Source organism: Crinia signifera, chromosome 4 (assembly GCF_055691185.1).
Source record: "Crinia signifera chromosome 4, ASM5569118v1, whole genome shotgun sequence".
Lineage (NCBI taxonomy): Eukaryota > Metazoa > Chordata > Amphibia > Anura > Myobatrachidae > Crinia > Crinia signifera.
In genome coordinates this window covers 306,209,279-306,231,997 of record NC_139220.1, presented here as the reverse complement: position 1 = coordinate 306,231,997, position 22,719 = coordinate 306,209,279, and the positions used below count along the sequence as shown (strand labels likewise).

General features: G+C 44.0%; 1 protein-coding gene across 1 annotated transcript in view; it reads left to right on the top strand.

Annotated features, from left to right (window-relative positions):
• The window catches only part of LOC146073308 (uncharacterized), a 51,265-nt gene extending 30,383 nt beyond the window's left edge, over nt 1–20,882 (top strand). Inside the window, exon 2 of the mRNA XM_083180486.1 lies at nt 20,388–20,882. Within this exon, the coding sequence (XP_083036612.1) occupies nt 20,388–20,882 (495 nt within the window). The remainder of the gene's footprint in view (nt 1–20,387) is intronic.
• The last annotated feature ends 1,837 nt before the right edge of the window (nt 20,883–22,719 follow it).

Sequence of the window (22,719 nt, the reverse complement as noted above, 5' to 3'; positions counted from 1 at the left end):
CTTTCTTGCAGTGGAGGGGATTTCGTTTGGAAAATGCTGCCCTGGTACAATACGGGGGCCAGTACTAGAAGTACTGGGGCCCTCTGCCTGCTGGTTCCCAAATACTAGGCCCTTTATGACTTCCTCTTGAAAGTGCATAAATGTCCCCCTCTGGCCGGTAGAACGGAATAGCACGTAAGCGTTATACAGTGCCATCTGGATGATATACACGGCCAGCTTCTTGTACCAGATTTTTGTTTTCCGCAGGGCACTGTACGGCTTCAGTACCTGATCTGAAAGATCCACTCCGCCCATGTACCTATTGTAATCCAGGATACAATTAGGTTTTGAGGTGTGGGTACTGGTACCTCGTACAGGGACGGAGGTGGTACTGTCTCCGTGAATTGTTGTCAGTATAAGGACATCCCTCTTGTCCTTATATTTGACCAACAACATATTTTCGGTGCATATTCCCCTGCTTTCACCCCTTCTCATTACTTGGGCAATGTGCGTTTTTGGGAGGCCTCTTTGGTTCTTGCGCACAGTACCGCAAGCTGCTGTACCTCTTGAACCAAGGGCCTTAAACAGGGGGATGCTAGTGTAAAAGTTATCCACATAGAGGTGATAACCTTTATCCAGGAAGGGGTGCACTAAATCCCAGACAATTTTTCCACTAACACCTACGAGGGAGGGGGGGCATTCTGGCGGTTCAATTCTTGAATCCTTCCCTTCATATACCCTAAACCTGTGAGTGTACCCTGAGGTGCATTCACACAGCTTATACATTTTTATGCCATACCTTGCCCTCTTACTGGGAAGGTACTGGCGGAATTTAACCCTTCCTTTAAAATGTATAAGGGACTCGTCTATGCAAATGAATTTATCTGGGATGTACATGTCTTCAAATTTGGCACTGAAATGATCAATGACCGGCCTGACTTTGAATAGCCGGTCAAAGGTGGGATCATCTCTGGGTGGGCACTGTGCATTATCGTTGTAATGCAAAAATTTAAGGATCGTCTCAAATCGAGCCCGGGGCATGGCCATACGGTAAAATGGGGTGCTGTACAGAACATCTGTACTCCAATATTGCCTAATTTCTGGCTTTTTTACTATGCCCATATGAAACACCAGACCCCAAAACGTCATCATCTCTACTGCATCTACAGGGGTCCACCTAGCAAATGATGACGTGGGGTTTTGAGCAATAAACTGCTGGGCATATAAATTAGTTTGGTCCACCATTAAATTTATAAAATCATCAGAGAAAAATAATTTGAAAAAGTCAATTTCTCTGAGACCTGTGGAATCAAATTGGATTCCTGGCATGGCCAAAATCTCAGGAACCTGGGGCTCAAAATTGTCTGGTGGTGGGGTGCATACGAGATCAATTATTGGGGGGGGGTCTCAGCTGCTCTACGGGGGCGTCTTTGAGGGGGTCCCTCATCACCAGAGGAGGAAGAGGAGCTTAAGGCGAATCCTTCAAATTCCCCGCTTGCATCACTGGCTGTGTCAGAGTCAGAAGCAAGCATGGCATATGCCTCCTCCACTGAATACATTCTTCTGGATGACTGGGATGACATTTGGGATGACATTTGGGATGACATTTGGGATGCCATTTTTATTTTTGTGTTACTGGTAGTGAAATGTTTCAACACGTGTATAGTGTAGGGGGGGGTACAAACTTTATTTCAACCAGGGGGGTATGTAGTGTGTAGTGTGTATGTAGTGCAGAAAAAAAAAATACTTTATACAAAAAAAAAAATGAAGGGGTTAAAAAAAAAAAAAAATTGAAGGGGTTAAAAAAAAAAATTGAAGGGGTTAAAAAAAAAAAAAAGGTCCTGCGCCAAAAATTGAGCACAGATGTTGGTCAGTAACGTCCGTCACTGAACAGCGCTCAAAGGCAACAGGAATTTGATCAAAAAAAAAAAAAAATAGATCAACCCTGTGCCGAAAAAGATGATCAGTGATGTACGTCACTGATCAGCGCACAGCGGCCACAGGACACCCCCAAAATCACAGTGTGTGTAAAAAAAAAATTAAAAAAAGACCCCACAGCACACACAAAAAAAAAAAAGGTGATCAGTGATGCGACACTGATTACCAGTGAGGGGCAGCAGGTGCACAACCTTTGGTGCAACTGACAGTGCAACTGGCAGGTATATATAAAAAAAAAAAACCTCTGCACCCCTAAAAAGTTGCTGATCACCTCAGATATAGTGATCAGCACAAAAGGCGGGGGCAGCAGACACAAAATTTAGCACTCTCTATCACTCTCTGTCACTATCTCTCTCTATCTCTCTATCTCTCACTATCTATCACTCTATGACACTGCAGCAGCAGCACTGACAGTTATATATATGAAAAATAACCCCTGCACCCCCAAAAAGTTGCTGGGGGTGCACAAAAGGGGGGCAGCAGACACAAAATATAGCAGTCTCTATCACTCTCTGTCACTATCTCTCTCTATCTCTCTATCTCTCTATCTCTCACTATCTATCACTCTATGACACTGCAGCAGCAGCACTGACAGGTATATATATATATATAAAAAATACCCTGCGCCCCCAAAAAGTTGCTGATCAGTTAATTTATACTGATCAGCACAAAAGGGGGGGCAGCAGTCAGTTATATAAAAAATATATAGCACGATCTGTCACTATCTCTCTATCTCTCTCTATCTCTCTCTCTCTATCTCTCTATCTCTCTATCTATAACTCTATTACACTGCAGCAGCACAAAATATAGCACTCTCTGTCACTAGGCCTCTCTATCTCTCTCTATCTCTCTCTCTCTCTAACTCGATGACACTGCAGCAGCACAACACAGCACAACACAGCACAGGATGTCACAAGATGAAGCAAGATCCCAAGCAGTGATCAGGTAAGTATTGAGCAAGGTTCTGGTCAGTAAATGGCGACAGCTGGGCACGGTGACCGCACTGCACGCTATTCCAGACCGAAATGGCGTCTGCAGTGTAGTCCCCGTTAGTTTAAACCCCCCTCCATGGCTGTGATTGGACCAATCACGGCCTTTGGGGGCGGGCGGGGTGAGGTGGGGTGACACCAGTGTCACCCTTACACCCCGCGGTGATTGGTGCTGTACTTTACAGCACCAATCACCTCCGATCCCGTGTCACCGGCGAACGTTATTCGCCGGTGACACAGAAAACGCTGTAATTGGCTGTTCACACTGAACAGCCAATCACAGCGATCGCCGACGGGGGGGCTGCATCGCAGCCCCCCCTGGGCATGCAGGGACATGTCTGCTGTCAGGGACAGCAGACATCGTCCCTCTGTCACTGCGTCTCTAGACGCAGTGACAGTTAGAAGTCATGACGTATATATACGTCATGTGTCGGGAAGTACTTCCCGGCCATGACGTATATATACGTCAAATGTCGGGAAGGGGTTAAATGCTTGCTCTCCACTCCATAGGACATACATGTGCAATGCATTAACTGATTGTCCAAAAGCCTTTTATGAGAATATTGTGTGTGTGTGTATATATATATATATATATATATATATATATATATATATATATATATATATATATATATATATATATATATATATATATATATATATATATATATATATGAAAGTAAGGCACACATTGAGAGTGTTTAAAAATCAATTAATGTATGACAATTTTGTATATTGTATAGTGATACATATTATTATTATTTTACCATTACCTAGCTTTAGGAATGTCTGAGGAGAGCAGAAGACGACGTTCTCTCTCTTTGACCGAGGATGGAGAAACTTCACATCCACAAAGGACACAAAGAGCGGATGGTCAGGAATCCCCAGAAGAAGGAAGCTGTACAAGGGCACCAAATTTCAGTGATGAAGAGATGGAAGCTCTCATCGACCAGATAAGTGCCGAAACCCAAAAGAAAGAAGAAAAAGACTCTCTGTTTTTCGGGGCACTCTTTAGTAATTGATAGCGCAGGACAATCCCTGCGTATCCAGAATGGTCAAAAAAAAAAAATTTTTTATATAGGATGGGAAAGGGTTACACTAGGTTTAACCTGTTGGGTACATAGATGGAGAAACAGTGTCTCTGGTAGTAGAATAACCGTGAATAATTGATCTAGTTTACACAATGTACAGGAGGCTGGGGGAGTTCATGAGGAATTCCCCTCATTCTCCTAGTGAAAAATGGGTTTCTTAAAATATAACTTTTAATAATGTATTACTTAAAAAAGATTACTGGACAAACATGTAACTTGAACTAGACACACATACATAAATAACATAAAAAAGGAAGAAGAAATGCGGTGCACGATACGGTATTTTACAATTTCCGTCGTAAGATACTTAGTGATTGCCACAGAGGGCAGATACGTACACCGTTTGTCAATCCTTATACAAATATAAATATCCCGTCAGTAGTGAAGTTTCGCCAAATACAGATCTGGGATATCAGTTTAATCGATACTATAAGGGTGCTTCTTTATGTTCACCCAAATTCTGGTATCCGCTAATCTGTTGGTGTCCCACTAGTGCAGCCCGTAAGCTGGATTCTGGTGGATCTCAGCCTAGGATGGCCAGCTAATTGTAAGCTATCCCTAGGAATCTAAGAGGTAGGGTTCTGATGAGGGAAGAAAGATGCAAGAATAAGTGGGTGATCTGAGGATTCCTGTGGGGGTGATGTGAGGTGTTCCCAAACCGACTTTATATACCTTCAACAGACAGGTAGTGGGATCTGGTCAGTTCACAGAAGGTCACCCTTCCTGACTGGCAGGTCCCTCGAATCCTGTGGTCAGCTACCACCAATATAGATTGTGTGGGCTTTCTAGGTATTGTGGGGGAGCACCTCCCCTCCAGGTCTCGAAAAAGTGGTGATTGGCTCTGTATGGGCCCTTGCGTGACAGGCGGCTGCTGCCCAGCTTTATATACCTTATAACCAGACTGGAAATTAATACATGTTATCCGAGGAGGTCTCCCTTCCTCAGAAAATGTTTTCGAACATGCCTGGCAGGCTGCCACCAGTTTAAATTAGGTGGGCCCTTTGGGGTATTGCGGGTGAGCGGGCCTGTGTGCACAGCAGGGGGGTTCCTAAATAGGGAGCCAATAGATAAGGGTGCTGACCACAGAGGTGGGGGGTGAGTGCTGCCTACAGTTTAGAGACCAGCCAAGACAGAAAGGAGTAAGTAAATGAGAAACTCGAAAATGAGTTACAGGTAAGTATATGGATTAGAGAACCACTTGTTCTTTGGGTATTTTATGTAACTGGCTGTTGTCTACACGGAGTGGTTATGAATCTAATTATAGATCGAAACTGTCTTAATACAGTTCCAAGCAGTGTGCGTATAAAATATAAGCTATGCGGCTGTAGTTATATGCTGGAGATAACAGGGAAAGAAGCGTTTACTTGTGCTGCATAATAATTATGACTGTATCCATAATACCCCGGAGTAGTACAGTTTACCTTCTGACATGGGTTCATGGATACAACTACACTTCTGAGATAACATTTGCCCAGACAGTCCAAATACTGTTCCGGGTGATACACTGCTATTAAACGTTGGAGGTCACAGAAACATTGTATTTTTAAAGCGTTTAGATGCGCTACATATGAGTTACTGCTAGATACAATTTTATAGCAGATTAAGACAAATGGTATGATCACAGTGAGTCAAAGGCTCTTGTGTACAGCGTTTATAGCTGTTTGTTACTCAAGAGAAAACGCAACATAGGAGTTTATATATGCAGATTCATTAATTAGCACCTAGGTTGCCACTGGATACAGACACAGCATAGACGTTTAAACGTTGGAGATCACAGAAACAGTGTATTTTTTGAGCGTTTAAATGCGCTACATATGGGTAACAGCTGGATACAATTTTATAGCGAGTTGAAACAAATGGTATGATCACAGTGGGCCAAAGACTCTTGGGTGCAGCATTTATAGCTGTTTGTTACTCAAGAGAAAACATAACATAAGGGTTTATACATGCATATTCATTAAATAACACCTAGGTTGCCACTGGATACAGACACAGCATAGGAGTTTTAAATATGCAAGCCGGTTAATTAACACCCAATGTATACGCAGTAAATTTCTCCAGGTACTGTTGATTTAATGGAGCAGACTTTCTAGGAGTTTTAAATATGCAAACCAATTGAATATCTCCTAGTGTGTACGCAGTAAATATCTCCAGGTACTATTAATTTAGTGAAGCAGACTTTCAAAAAGCTGCTGCTATGTCCACGTTATAAGGTTACAGGTGATGCCCTGATGCTGGAATGAGCGGTTCCCTGAGAGTTCACAGTGACCAATGCAGATTCATTAATTAACACCTAGGTTGCCACTGGATACAGACACAGCATAGGAGTTTTAAATATGCAAGCCGGTTAATTAAACACCCAATGTATACAAAGTAAATATCTCCAGGTACTGTTAATTTAATGGAGCAGATTTTCTAGGAGTTTTAAATATGCAAACCAATTGAATATCTCCTGGTGTGTACGCAGTAAATATCTCCAGATACTGTTAATTTAGTGAAGCAGACTTTCAAAAAGCTGCTGCTATGTCCGCGTTATAAGGTTACAGGTGATGCCCTGATGCTGGAATGAGCGGTTCCCTGAGAGTTCACAGTGACCAATGCAGATTCATTAATTAACACCTAGGTTGCCACTGGATACAGACACAGCATAGGAGTTTTTAATATGCAAGCCGGTTAATTAAACACCCAATGTATACAAAGTAAATATCTCCAGGTACTGTTAATTTAATGGAGCAGGTTTTCTAGGAGTTTTAAATATGCAAACCAATTGAATATCTCCTGGTGTGTACGCAGTAAATATCTCCAGATACTGTTAATTTAGTGAAGCAGACTTTCAAAAAGCTACTGCTATGTCCGCGTTATAAGGTTACAGGTGATGCCCTGATGCTGGGATGAGCGGTTGCCTGAGAGTTCACAGTGCCGCTGTCCCTTAGCAGGGATCAGTATGTGTGCAAATACCTCTGAGCGCGCTGGTGCGCTCGTTGTGCCCGGAGGACCCGGGCGGCTGTTATCTACAGACTGCGGGAACTACGTCCGTGGGAGCGTTGCTCCTGTGTTGCCAGGTGCCGAATAAGCAGTAACTCACAGCGCGCTGACGCGCCCGCTGTGCTGGTAGGGTCCTGGTAGCTGCTGGCTCTGGCTGCGGGGGATAGTATGTGAAATGGCGACCCTCCACTTCCACCAACGGCCGTTTCACCTCCTGCTGAGGCTTCTTCAGGGTGTGTGGGTGTGTGTGCCGAAACCCATCAGCTTTTTGGTTCACAGGCCAAGAATGCACATCACCAATTCGACAGCTCACCTCTTCCTGGCTGCAACTCGTGGCCATGCCCTCTTCTCGCCCCACTGCAGGCGGGACATTGAATCCCGTCTGCATGTTCTCGGTCGAGCTGACAGGGTGACGCCGCTCAAACAAGCTCGACCGCCGTAACCTACAGATTGAATACCCCCTTAGGGTTTAAAATATTGCTTTTACAAGTACATTTGTAATATTTACATTTTATACATCCAAATACCTGAGAAATTCTGCCGTATCAGCACAATGCAAATCACATCCCCCTCCAAGTAATCCTAACTACCCGAAGCTGTGTAGCTTCAGCTTCCTGCATGACTGCAATGTCTTCATCCACATAATTACCTTGGCCCAGGGAACATCAGCATGCAGCATACAGCAAGCCTGGACGATCATAACTACTTCCGCTGCATGTTAAAGCAGTGTACCAGATTATCGGTCCAAACACCTAAAATTATATTTCAGCATCCCAAATGTGCATTCCACAACATGTGTGCATCATTGTAGCGGTGCTGTGAACGGCCTTGTGGAATACACAGAGGTGTCATGAGCTAAGGGAGACACCCATATCCTGAGTCACCTGCAAAACATAATCGTGGCGTTACACTGTAATGCACCATGTGTATAAATGTTTCTAAGCTTACACATGTCACTATTGAATAGTTTACAGCTTAACACTAACACGTTTTTATGGCATAAAGAGAATCTAATGTACCTACATTATACCCAGAAAGTAGAAGCACCATATGATACATAAGGATCAATTCGACTCCACTACTTCTTTTCTCCAAAAACTTACTGGTTGAAAAACCTTCTATCAACTCTACCAATCTGCTGTACAAACCAAATGTGGAACCCCAGAAATATCTGTACTTTCAGGTGTCCAGTTCGGGGTTAAGGAAGCAAGTACTATACTTCCAAAAGAAAGCTAATTCTAAGTATTATTATGTAAATATATACAAGAGTATATGTAGCAGCACATCTGTGTGCCATTAAATCTGGATACCGTATTTTAAGAAATTTTCGCCTACAATACTTGATTGGCACTGCCATTGTATATGGTACATTAAGATATTGTTTTGATATATTGTTATCACATCACCCTCTATGGCAGGCTTTCAAAACGACACACCAACAGTGCAGTTTTTAGTGATATCCAGGCATCAGCACAGATGGTTTAATCAGAATCACTCAGGTACTAATTAAGTCACCTGTGCTCAAGCCTGGATATCTACAAAACCTGCACTGTTGGTGTGCCTTGAGGACCGTGGTTGGGAAAGCCTGCTCTATGGTAATTGTGACGTCTTTTAAGTGATGAAATAAAGGTGATGTTTTGTATGCACCCACTCCTCATTCTTTCACTTACTATTTATTAAATCCTCAAGTGTGCCCCAAAAACCTACTTCATTCATGCCTTGTCTTCTCCTTGAGACACCTCTTTTGAGTATACGTACTTGTTGAACCTTTGGGAGCACCACTAACCTAGTACCACAATAGATTATCTTAAACCTATTGGTCTCATGTTGGCTGTTACTAAACTTAACTAAATTAATCAAATCCTACCATTATACCCTAGCCTGTGACAACCCAAATCTACTCTCTAGCAGTACCTACACTTTTAACAGGCAGGTTGCTAGAGGCTAAGCAAGCATTATGGTTCCTATCTACTGTAACTTGCTAGTTGAAAAGGTGAACAATTACATTGGCAACATGCCATTTAAAATATAATTTATATGTACATGATTTATAGCAAAACTCACTACATAAGCACATCACTAAGCTGGGATTTTCCCACCTTTTTTGCATTTTAAACACTCTGGAAAAAATAATCAATGCCTAGGTGCCCTCCAACGATTCATATATAATATCATTCCGTGGACAGCTGGTGTTCTCCCTGCGGAGATAGAGGCGGCACTCGAAGGACTTCAAATAGACGTTTATCGGTGAAGAGGATGCATATAAAAGACAACGTTTCAAGGCCTACATTGGCCTTTTCATCAGGTCATATAGCGTTCATAATCGGTAAAATGGATACATAAGTGAACCAGGAGCTTACCTGGGAGCGAGTTAATATAGCGTGTGTCAGGCAACCTAGGACTGGCGTTCAGAGACCAGGACTTCCGGAGGTGCGGGCTCTCATTGCACCACCCCTGGAAGGGTGTGTGAGATGTCAATCACTGCCCCGGTGTTACAGTGACTGGACGTCGGAAGCAACTGTGAATAAAATAGTGAGAAAATCAAACAATGAACATGCTATGTGAAAAAAAAAAAAAAACTATATTAAAAACAAATGGAGTAAAATAGGCACTATCTGATATCTTAGAATATGTATATTGTCTCTCATCTAGAGTACAGGACTTTGCCCGTGCTGCACCCCTTCAGTGGAACTCACTCCCTCGCTCCATTAGACTCTCCCCGACCTTGGAAAGCTTCAAACGGGCACTGAAAACTCACCTATTCATCAAAGCATACCCTTCCACTGCATAAACCAGATGGTTCTCCGACCCCTGGCTTGTTTACATCCTGCTATCTAACCACCACCCACTTGCTTGCACCTCTTGTAATCTGTCTGTCTCCCCTTCCTACTAGATTGTAAACTCCTCCGAGCAGGGCCCTCTTCCCTCCTGTTGTCAAAGCCCACTTCTCTTCACATGTCACTCACAGCTCTCCTATACTCCAACACTCAGTGACCATCTTTGTCCGCATACTCATCTCCATCATTGGCATCTAGCCTCTAGTTGTATGTTGATTGAGTGCTCACTACTTATATCCAAGCTGTAATGTGTATTGATCTGTGGCGCTCTTTATTTGTACTGTATTCTTGTTATTTATTCAATGTTATGCCAAGCTTTGTCTCCCTGTATTGTTCCTTTGTATGGCGCTGCGAAACACTTGTGGCGCCTTATAAATAAAATTATAATAATAATAATATATATATGTACTTTATACAGAACTTTTTTGGAGGACAAAGTGTTCTCGTGAACCTGTAACAAAAACGATATATAGTCCAGAATAGGGCTGTATTCCTAGCAGGTGCCTGTCCAATTGGCAGTATTATTCATATCTGCCGCTTAGTGTCCTTCCATCGGGTTTAAATGACTGGGTTTATCATGTCTTGATAAAGGGCTACCCGCCCGAAACGTTGATTTTTCACTTTACCAGTGTTATCTCATTTATTACATAGACTGCCGCCGTGCAGTTGTCAAAAACTTAGAGTGACTTCTTGCTTTCTGTGCTATACATCTCCCCTGCGAGAATGAAGAGCACCTAAGACTCTGCAAATTTTTTGCTTGAGTGCTGGGATCTCCTGCTTGTGTGTGTATATATATATATATATATATATATATATATATATATATATATATATATATATGTTGGGTGTCTCCTTTAACAGAGAGCGGTCTGCACACCAGTTTGAAGAAAAAACATCTTTATGTAATGAAAAAGTTTATTCACTATATGCTAGGCTGTTAGGCCTTTGGCTGTGTAGTCTTCTAGCTGTGAAGTATTCTAGTGTAAAGTATGCAGACTTTAGTAATATAACATAGGAGATATACAGGAGATGAACACGAGGGAAACAGGAGGACAAAGAACACTTAGTCATCCATCTGCAACCCCAGCAATCAACATACTGCAGTGAGTTTCCTGCCTCATCATCACCTACAGTCTGCACAACCTGGACACTGATCTCCATGCTGAACTAAATGCTGTCACACACTGCTTCTGTCTCCCTTATACATTAACTATACTTCCTGTAGGCTCTCCACGCTTCCAGTATATCACCCTCTCACTACTCATTCTAGGCCACTCCAACCTCATTCTATATCACTACTCTGATCAACTTTACACAGTAATATGGCTCCTAGATCCAGTCCCATACCAGTCCTTGCTATCAGGTCTCACCCCCTCTCAACCTCCACACCTTTCACACGCACCCACAACCCTCACAACCTAATTACTATCTCACCTGTCCCCTCCCTTCCTTTCTCCTGTGCTCTCTGGAATGCTAGATCAGTCTGCAACAAGCTCCCAACTATCCACGACCTCTTTATCTCCCACTTTTTTAACCTTCTTGCCATCACTGAAACCTGGCTGTCCGCATCTGACACTACCTCCCCTGCTGCCCTCTCTTATGGAGGCCTCTCCTTCACACACTCGGTCAGACCGGATGGCCGCCAGGGTGGAGGAGTGGGCATCCTCCTCTCCCCCAACTGCACCTTCCGCGCCATCCCACCTGAGCCCTCCCTCACATTCTCCACCTTTGAGGTACACACTATCCGCCTCTTCTACCCCATTCACCTCCTTGTGGCTGTAATCTACCGCCCCCCTGGCCCCTGCTCCCCTTTCCTTGATAACTTTGCTGCGTGGCTTCCACACTTTCTCGCCTCTGACCTCCCCTCTATCATCCTCGGTGACTTTAACATTCCTATTGATATCAATAACGCTGCCTCCTCTAACCTTCTTGACCTTACCACCTCCTTTGGACTTTCTCAATGGACCTCCACCCCCACTCATAATCTCGGACACTCCCTTGACCTAGTCTTCACCCACCATTGTAATCTCTCTGATTTCTCTAATTCTTCCTTCCCACTCTCTGACCACAATCTGCTCTCTTTCACCCTCTCATCCTCCCCTCTCCCCTCATCGCCCAGACCCACAGTCACCAGACGTAACCTCGGGTCTCTTGACCCCACTGTCCTGTCTTCCCTGGAGACTTTCCTCTCTCCTCTCTCAACCATGACTTGCCCCAACCAGGCTGCCTCTTTCTATTACTCTTCTCTCACCTCTGCTCTCGACTCTGTAGCCCCCCTCCACACTGTTCCCCTTCGACGCTCTAAACCACAACCCTGGCACAACAAAATAACCCGTTTCTTGCAAAAATGTGCACGCTCTGCTGAACGCCTCTGGAGGAAATCTCACTCTCTGGAAGACTTCCTCCATTTCAAGTTTATTCTCTCCTCCTACAGCGCTGCTCTCTCCTATACCAAACAATCTTTCTTCAAATCTCTCATCTCTTCCCATTCCTCCAATCCCCGACGTCTCTTTGAAACTTTCAACACTCTACTTCGCCCTGCACCACCCCTCCTCCCTTCATCCCTCACTGCCACTGACTTTGCCTCCTTCTTTCTCTCTAAAATTGAGGTAATCCGACATGATATCTCCTTCCTTACCCCCTCTGCTGCCCACCCACCCCAATCATCCTCCCCTACCAACTACCCCACTCTGTCATCCTTCTGCCCTACTACAGCTGAGGAAGTCCGCTCCCTCATCTCATCCTCTCCCCCCTCTACCTGTCCCTTGGACCCTCTCCCCTCCCGTCTCCTCAGTTCCCTCTCCCCCACTGGCAGCTCCCACCTTGCTCACCTCTTTAACCTATCTCTTTCTACTGGCATCTTTCCTTCACCCTTCAAACACGCTCTGGTCTCGCCTATTCTTAAAAAACCTAACCTGGACCCTTTTTCTCCCACAAGCTACCGCCCTATCTCTCTTCTCCCATTTGCCTCTAAAATACTAGAACGGCTGGTTTACAGGCGTCTCACCAGCTACCTGTCTGACCACTCCATCCTAGATCCCCTTCAATCTGGCTTTCGCCCACTTCATTCCACTGAGACTGCCCTAGTGAAAGTCACCAATGACCTGCTGTCAGCCAAATCCAAGGGTCACTTCTCCCTGCTTATCCTTTTGGACCTATCTGCTGCCTTTGACACTGTGGATCACCCTCTCCTCCTCCACACACTCCAAAACATTGGCCTCTCTGGCACAGTCTTCAACTGGTTTTCCTCTTACCTCTTCAACCGTTCCTTCTCAGTCTCTGCCTCTGGCTCTACCTCACCACCTTCTATCCTTCCTGTCGGGGTCCCTCAGGGTTCCGTCCTTGGCCCCATTCTGTTCTCTCTGTACACCTCCTCTCTGGGTGCACTCATTAACTCCTTTGGCTTCCAATATCACCTCTATGCAGATGACACCCAAATCTACCTCTCCTCTCCTGATCTGTCCCCCACTGTTTTCTCTCAAGTTTCCAACTGCCTCGCTGCCATCTCTACCTGGATGTCTGAGCGATTTCTGAAGCTGAATATGGACAAAACCGAACTTATTATCTTTCCCCCACCCAGAGCTATGCCCCCTACTAATATCTCTATCACTGTTAACAACACCATCATCTCCCCTGTTCCCCAACTCCGCTGCCTGGGTGTCACTCTTGACTCCTCCCTCTCCTTTGCACCCCACATCCAAACGCTGGCCCATTCTTGCCGGTTCCAGTTACGCAACATTGCTCGCATCAGGCCCTTTCTCTCACAGAGTGCAACTAAGCTGATCATCCACTCATTGGTCATCTCACGGCTTGACTACTGTAATGCTCTTCTCACTGGCTTTGCTCAATCCCAACTAGCTCCTCTCCAATCTGTCCTCAATGCTGCAGCCAGGCTTATCTTCCTCTCCCGCCGCTCTAATTCTGCTACTCCCCTTCAACAAAATCTGCACTGGCTTCCATTCCCCTACAGAATCCTCTTCAAACACCTCACACTCACATTCAGGGCCATCTCTAATTCCATTGCTCCATATATCTCTAACCTCATCTCCATTCATACACCCTCCCGCCCTCTACGGTCAGCTGACGACTGTCGTCTCTCCTCCACCCTGATCACTGCTTCCCATGCTAGAGTACAGGACTTTGCCCGTGCTGCACCCCGTCAGTGGAACGCACTCCCTCGCTCCATTAGACTCTCCCCGACCTTGCAAAGCTTCAAACGGGCACTGAAAACTCACCTATTCATCAAAGCGTACCCTTCCACTGCATAAACCAGCTGGTTCTCCGACCCCTTGCCTGTTTCCTGCTATCTAACCACCACCCCCTCGCTTGCACCTCTTGTAATCTGTCTGTCTCCCCTTCCTACTAGATTGTAAGCTCCTCCGAGTAGGGCCCTCTTCCCTCCTGTTGTCAAAGCCCACTTCTCTTCACATTTCACTCACAGCTCTCCTTTACTCCAACACTCAGTGACCATCTTCATCTGCATACTCCTCTCCATCATTGGCCTCAAGCCTCTAGTTGTATGTTGATTGAGTCCTCACTACTTATATCCAAGCTGTAATGTGTATTGATCTGTGGCGCTCTTTATTTGTACTGTATTTTTGTTATTTATTCAATGTTATGCCAAGTTTTGTTTCCCTGTATTGTTCCTTTGTACGGCGCTGCGAAACACTTGTGGCGCCTTATAAATAAAATTATAATAATAATAATAATAATAATAAAAAGATAAAGCACATGGCATTACAATGGAATCAAAACAAGTAAAAAAGTTGCAGGTTACTTATCCAAAACCCATCACAACAGTGTAACGTTACAGGGGGACCTGCCACCAGCTCCAAAGCATGAATACCTGACAGCCTGTTTCGGTGGTGCAACCACCTTCCTCAAGGGTATGAGTATAACTGAATTGCTAGCCATATATAGAGGCCCAGATGGTGCCAAAATCGGCCAAACAGCACTCACCTGTCAAATCACCTCACCTGGTGTACCTGTGCCCTGGAACGCACGTGAACCGCACTTCCGGTTCCGGGACCGGCATATCAAAATATAACAAGTGTAAAGAATAAACTGGATATACGTACATAAACGGCCTGTGTAACACCGCCCGCTGGTCTTGCCGTATAGGTCCACCACCGCTCACCCCCTCCGGCATGAGCAGCGTGTCCAAAAGCGTGACCGCTAGCGTGTAGATGCCTTACTGCCGCTGGAGCGCATCCAGTCAGGCCGTGGAACGCACGGCCAAGACACAAGCGCCAGCTAAGGCAGGGCAAACAAAACAGGATGTAGTAGTACATCAAATAGAAGCTAACATGTGACATACTGCCGCTGGAACGCCCACAGTCAGAACGTGGAACGCACGGCCATGACACAGGCGTCAGCCCAGGCAGTTTCAGGAAGTTACAGAACACTAATAGATAGCAGGTACGTGCGGAAAAATGGATCTAAATGAATTAGTCCCAAGGTAGAGGGCAGACATATGGTGAGTGACGGGCTGTCTGTTACCGATAATGGCCCACATCATCGGCCCAAAAATGAGAATGCTTTCACCTCATGATCATCAATCATCAAGATTCTAAACAATGCCATAAAGTAAATCAATATATAAATACATTTGTAAAAACCACACACCAAGATGTGACTTAATATGCACCAAACTGTACAATAGATGTGATAAAGAAAAGAGAGAGATATATAGAGGGTACGCCACTAATGTGGTACATGTTATATCAGTCTAGCACAAGAAGGGTTCTGCTAGCTAGTGAAGCCACCCAATGTATAGAATAAAGTCATCACCAGTATAATTAATACCTAATAAGTATATATACACAAGTAGTCCCACTAAAGAAAGACATTCAAATTAATTTCTTCATTCAAGCCCTCCGGGGCTAAGGAATTCAGATTATATATGAATTCACATTCCTTCTGTAGTAGAGTGAGGTGACGATCACCTCCTCTTTTGGGGGCCTTAATTTGAAAAAGGGGCATGAACTTGAAGTCCTTCATTGTATGGCCAACTTCAAAAAAATGTCTGGCCACTGGTGGGGTAGTGTGGTCACGAATAGTCATTGCTTTCTTAATGGAGGAGCGATGCATTCCTATTCGCTCCTTAAGCATCCGGATAGTTTTTCCGACATACAGGTATTTGCAAGGGCATAAAATAACGTATATAACAAACTTGCTATCACAGTTCATACGCTGTTTTAGCTTGAACTCGATGCCTGTCTTAGGATTGCAAAAAGAATCACCCATTAACATATACTGGCAATTGACGCAGCCACTGCATCTGAATGCACCGCTCTTGCATCCAAGCCATGCACCTTTCTTTGGGGTCGGGCTGATATCAGAGAATGTGATCTGGTCCTTAAAGTTGCTACTTCGTTTGTAGGCAAACATCGGGATTTCACTACAAAAAGTGCCCATTACTGGGTCAGATTCCAGTATATGCCAGTGCTTAAGTACCACTTCCCTCAATTTGGTCGATGCTATAGAGAAGGTCGTAGGGAAAATCATCCTCTTGACGGTTTTATCCCTCTTAGGTTGTGATAACAACGTTCTTCTATCCAATTGGAGACATTTATTGATGGCCTCTTCCACTTCCAGAATGTCATAACCTCTGGAGATAAAATCATCACCCATCACCCTCAATGCTCTTGGTAGTTCGTCGGGGTTCGAGGTTATCCTCACAACTCGAAGAAGCTGTGAGTAGGGTAACCCTCTTTTTAATGCGGGTGGGTGAAAGCTCTCAGCCCGTAAGACGGAGTTGGTGTCAGTCATTTTTTTTATAAATAGCTGTTGACAATTATATAAAAAACCGACTGACACTAGGGGATCCTGTGCATCTTGGACCTGCTTGACCGACAGAGGTAACGTTGGACACCTTAACCTTTCACTTTGTCCGGACCTTTAACATCTATTTTTGTGACTGTGTTGATGCCCTTACGTTGCCTCCTGGGTCAACTGGTCCTTTTTGCCTTTGCTTTTTTTATTTTTATACAATCATTTTTTACCGAAATGTTTTTATCTTTTTTGTATATATGTATTTGCATTGTAAGTACCTATAGTCCAACTATGGACATTTTGTAAAATAAAAATTTTCCAGTCTACCCATCATTTTTCCTTGTTTTTTGGGGTTACCAACATCCACATTGAGAGAATTTTTGTGGAAACAAAATACAAAGGCCCTTTTGGTATTACAAAGAAACCTTGATGCGTCTGGCTCCAGTCTAAAACACCATGAGTGTGGTACGCTATCCTCTCTAAGACCTCTACCTTGAATCATATATAAAGATACCTTGATGTGTTTTCATCCACCATCTTGGATGTGAGTGGGGGTACGCCAATATATATTTCATTCCCTGATATATAACTTTGGGATAACCTCCATGAAAGATACCTTGATGAGATTTAACCCACCGAGTAACCAGTGAGTGGGGGTACGCTTATCTATCCTTTCTGTCAGCAAATAAAAGTGTGTTTGAAAAAGATACCTTTATGGGATTAAAATATATAACGCTTAAGTGAGTAGAGGTACGCCCCTGGAGTAGACCTCGTGACAAACATAGAATTTGGGAGAAATCAACTCTTCTATCATACCTTGAACTTATTATCAATTTTTATTGAATTTCATTTGTTCACACAATGTATATTTTCTTCATTTTATGACTTTCTTGAGAGACATACGAAAAAAACACGGATTTCACACCTTAAAAGAATTCCTTCAAGGGACCGATACACTTACCTCCCTCCCATTGAGACATATGAAAGGGAAGTACTCCTGACCTTATACTTGTGCACATTGATTTTGTTCACTTTATTTTCACGATATTTTTGTATTTAGCACTTTTAATTTTAGCACTGTGTACTGTTTCTGGATCTTAAACCATTTCTTACATTTTCATTAGAACATGCTCATCAAATCACACGGCCCACACAAATGTCTCTCAGTTTGTTAGCAATTCAAAGGTGAGCATCTACATGGGGGAGATGAATTATCCAATGGGTTGAAGTATAGAGGAAAGCTTCTCTTGAGATCACCTGGTGCTTCTGCTGTCTGGGTATGAATACAGCACCAAATATTCCCTCCTGGTCTCCAAGAGGTACTAATCCGGCCAATCACTGCTTAGCTGCTGCGGACTTTCTGATGACTCTCTGCCTGGACAATAGGTGACTAATGAACAAAAGGTCCCTTTGGTGACATAACAGGAGGCCAGAGATTGCCGTGATCTAATTACAATACAAGGTGTTACCCTGCTAGGGTGTAATTAGCATTTCCCATTGTAGTAAGTGACTTTAGGAATATTTACACCTCATTTACAAGACTAAGTAGGAGAAGCTGCTGTGGTGAATGACTGTATTCTAATGTTATGTGCCCCTAATTTACATGTCACCTCTCAGTGTAAGAATTCCTGCAGGGCATCCTGGGAACTACTGCGGAGAGATGGGGAGGAGTGACTATAAATAGGCTGTATCAGGCCACTGGGAGCTGATGGAGGAGCTGCTGGATCAGTTACTGGTTGGAGAGCTGGGAGGAAGGAGGAGTAAGAGAGAGACAGAGGAAGGATCTCCAGAGGTAATTATGTTACTGTATGTATTATAATAAATTGATAGATAAACTAATATATATATATATATATATATATATATATATATATATATATATATATATATATATACACATATATATATATATATATATATATATATATATATATATATATATTATTTAGAGGTATTTTACTGTGATCAAAATTTACCATAACAATGATTATTTATTCAGTTTTATAATAAGTACAGTAAAATGGTACATTGCGGTACAATATATATCCTACAGATGGAGTCGGCATCAGCGTACAGCGGACCGGCTGATGGGGATGAGTTAGCGGCTCACATGCTCACATGTCTAAGTCAGCAAAACATATATTCTATTATTTTCTAACCTGACACACTTCATGTGGTGTCAGAGGCAAGTATTAAATGGATGGTGGCTTGAGATGGCGTCTGCGTTGCTGATGGGCAGCTCCCTGTGGATGGTCCAGAATGAGCGCTTGCAGGCACTGTGAGGGGGAGCACTGGGCAACTGAAGGGTGGAAGTTCAGCGGGAGTCAGAGGCTACCTGCACTGCACTTGTGGCAGAAATCAGGCTAAGAAGCAGGCGGAAGTGATGTTTTAAAGTATATCATCTCCTTGGCAACACTCTCCTCTCCTAACTGCCCCCACTCACTCGCCTCTAATAACTGCTCCTGTTCATACTGCTCTCCTAATTACCCCTGCTCATTTTTCTCCACTAATTGCTCTTGCTCACACTCCTCTCCTAACTGTCCTTACTCACACTCCTCTCCTAACTGCCCCTGCTCACACTCCTCTCCTAACTTCTCCTAATCACACTCCTCTCCTAACTGCCCCTGCTCACACTCCTCTCCTAACTACCCTGCTCACACTTCTCTTCTAACAAGCCACTGATCACACTCCTCTCATAACTGCCCTTGCTCACACTCCTCTGCTAACTGCCCCTGCTCACACTACTCTCCTACCTGCCCCTGCTCACACTCCTCTCCTAACTGCCCCTGCTCACACTCCTCTCCTAACTGCACCTGCTCACACTACTCTCCTACCTGCCCCTGCTCACACTCCTCTCCTAATTACACCTGCTTACACTACTCTCCTAACTGCCCCTGCTCACACACCTCCCCTAACTGCCCCTGCTCACACTCCACTGCTAACTGCCCCTGCTCACACACCTCCCCTAACTGCCCCTGCTCACACTCCTCTCCTAACTGCCCTTGCTCACACTCCTCTCCTAACTACCCCTGCTCTACCAACCTGCCCCTGACAGGAAGTGAGTAATGCACACCCTCAGGTCAGAGAATGGGATTATACAATTCCTATAGAAGCCTCAATAGATTGTGTATTATACTCAGTATCAGTAACTGCTGCAGGATGATAGAGGTCTCCATGCTGCACATATGACTGGGTATTATACTCAGTATCAGTAACTGCTGCAGGATGATAGAGGTCTCCATGCAGCACATATGACTGGGTATTATATTCAGTATCAGTATCTACTGCAGGATGATAGAGGTCTCCATGCTGCACATGTGACTGGGGATTATACTCAGTATCAGTATCTGCTGCAGGATGTTAGAGGTCTCCATGCTGCACATATGACTGGGTATTATACTCAGTATCAGAGTCTGCTGCAGGATGTTAGAGGTCTCCATGCGGCACATATGGCTGGAAATAGGGATATAGCAATTTGGTGACATACATATTTAAAAACACAATTTTAAATGCCTAGGTCATATGAGTTAGTGCATATAAATGTACATTATATTACTGTATAGTAGAATTACCTCAGTTATCTTAAATAAATATTTTAAATATATATATGTATTTTCTTTCAGGACAAATAAGTAACAAGACACTTTGGAAAGATACTTTGTTCTCAGATCAAGTCACCTACAGACGTCCTTTCTTCTTACACCTCTGGGGGACTCACTGAGCTATTCTCATTTCCTGCATAGGAGAAACCTTCTGAAGCTAATTTATATCTCATCTAATACATGATGAGTCTGACAGGAGAGAGACCACATCTGTGCTCTGAGTGTGACAAATGCTTTACATATAAATCACAGCTTCTCATCCATCAGAGGAGTCACACAGGAGAGCGACCATTTACATGTTCTGAATGTAGCAAATGTTTTACCGTAAAGTCAGATCTTGTCAGACATCAGAGGATTCACACAGGAGAGAAACCATATACGTGCTCTGAATGTTGCAAGTGTTTCATACAAAAGTCACATCTTGTTAATCATCAGAGGATTCACACAGGGGAGAAACCATTTAAATGTTCTGAATGCAGCAAGTGTTTTACCCAGAAGGCCGACCTTGTTAAACATCAGAGGAGTCACACAGGAGAGAAACCATTTAAATGTTCTGAATGTACCAAGTGTTTTACCCAGTACCACGTCCTTGTTGAACATCAGAGGATTCACACAGGAGAGAAACCATTTAGTTGCTCAGAATGCAGCAAGTGTTTTAACAGTAAGCGTAATCTAATTAGACATTAGAAGAGTCACACTGGACAGCAGTCATTTACATGCTCTGAGGGAATAAATGTATAATGTGTTTCTCAAGCTCCCTTGTATCACTGCCCTGTATTACTCACATAGGGCGGTATTCAATGTGAATACCGGCGACGTGCAGCGAATCCTGTTTAGGATGCGCTGCACATTCGCCATGTTCCGGAGCCTCGCCGGCTCCGGTATTCAACGAGTCAGGGGCTCGCTGCCCCTGACCGGCGAATATGAGCTCCTGCGGCGAGCCTGAGGACGGTGGCAGGCAGAGAGATGGAAGTCTCCCTGCCTGCCCCAGAACGTTTGTGGGTGGGAGGTGGGCTCCCCGGGTGCCAGGCAGCACAGGCTGCCCCCCGGGGGTGCTAGCAGGGGACCGGGTATATTTACTACACCCGATCATGCATATGTAACGAACGGGTGCAGTGAATATATGAATATCTAATGAGCGGCTCGGCTCCGGCGCCCCCCGCTGGCTGGTCAGTGTAAAAAAAATAAAAATAAATTTAAATTAAATATATATTCATGTACTTACAGCACATGAATAAAAATAGCATGCCCCTCCTCAGAATAAAATTCCTGATTTTTTTACACCAAATTTAAAAAACGAAACACTTTATTTTAAAAGTTCACATTCCACTTCACCATAAAAAGATAGCGATTGCTACTCGGTGAATCATGGAGAAAAAAACCTTGAAATGTATTCTCCATCTGGTCATTGAATAGGGTGATTCATCGTTTTTATCAAAAATTCACCTTACAGCACAAAATCGCCATAAAAATTTGGCGAATCAGCCTCATTGAATACCGCCTATAGTTGTGGTGGCAGCTTTCAGTGCTGGTCACCTGAGGGAGTAATTCAATTGTTATTGCATTAGGGCACAAAACTCTTCTGGCCCCGATACTTCAGCCTGCAGCCTCCAGAGGTGGTGGCAGAAATGTGTGACAGGTGACCCGCATGGTTTTTATGTCATACCTAGAATGTTAGATGGGTTTAGCTGCTTTACACTGCTACACTCGGGACCTTATTCAGGTCTGCTCATAGGGCCGATTACTTGGGGACCAATGTTTTGTATATGTGTACGCACAGCCACATTTTGTGCATACATCTGGTGTTTGCGGCCAAGACGGACAGACTGATCATCGGGTTCCTGCACCCAAAATTGTGGTTGAATGGCGAGTGGAGCAATGGGGAGGCGGGCCGAGGTACTCGCCAATAGGAGTGCCCAGCATTTCATGGGCATTCCCAGTGACGTGGGCGCAGGGTGCGGGCAGCTGACATATCGGATATCAGCTGCCCACCCACTTCCTCCTGAATGTATATACATATAGACGAAATGGGGTTATTGGAGGTTCAATCGCACAAGACTTTGTCACAGAGATATAGAATAATTTGAGAGAGGCCCCCTGTGGGTAGCAATATCGTTTAGATAACAATAGGGATGCAGGGGTGTGCAACCACAGACAATGATTTGGACAGAGTATATTAGGAGACAGAGTAGGGATTGTCACGATTATGGTGCACCATAGAAAAATAACTATTAGACTTAAAATATACCTTTTATTAGGTTTATTTAAAACTGCGAAATATACAACCTAACATATAACATGAAACAGTGAATTACAGTGATGGTTAAAAACTGCACGTGCGGTATTGACATGCAATACCTCCCTGTGTGTGAATCACCTCTCCTTTTATCACCTATTAGTACTACCCTGTATGTATCTGATGGCTTAATATAGCCTTTATAGCAGATATCAGCGGGTTGAAGTGTTCAGGTAAATAAATTGGGTGATATTTGTTAGTGTCTCTGGGTGTCTGATTTTTTATTAT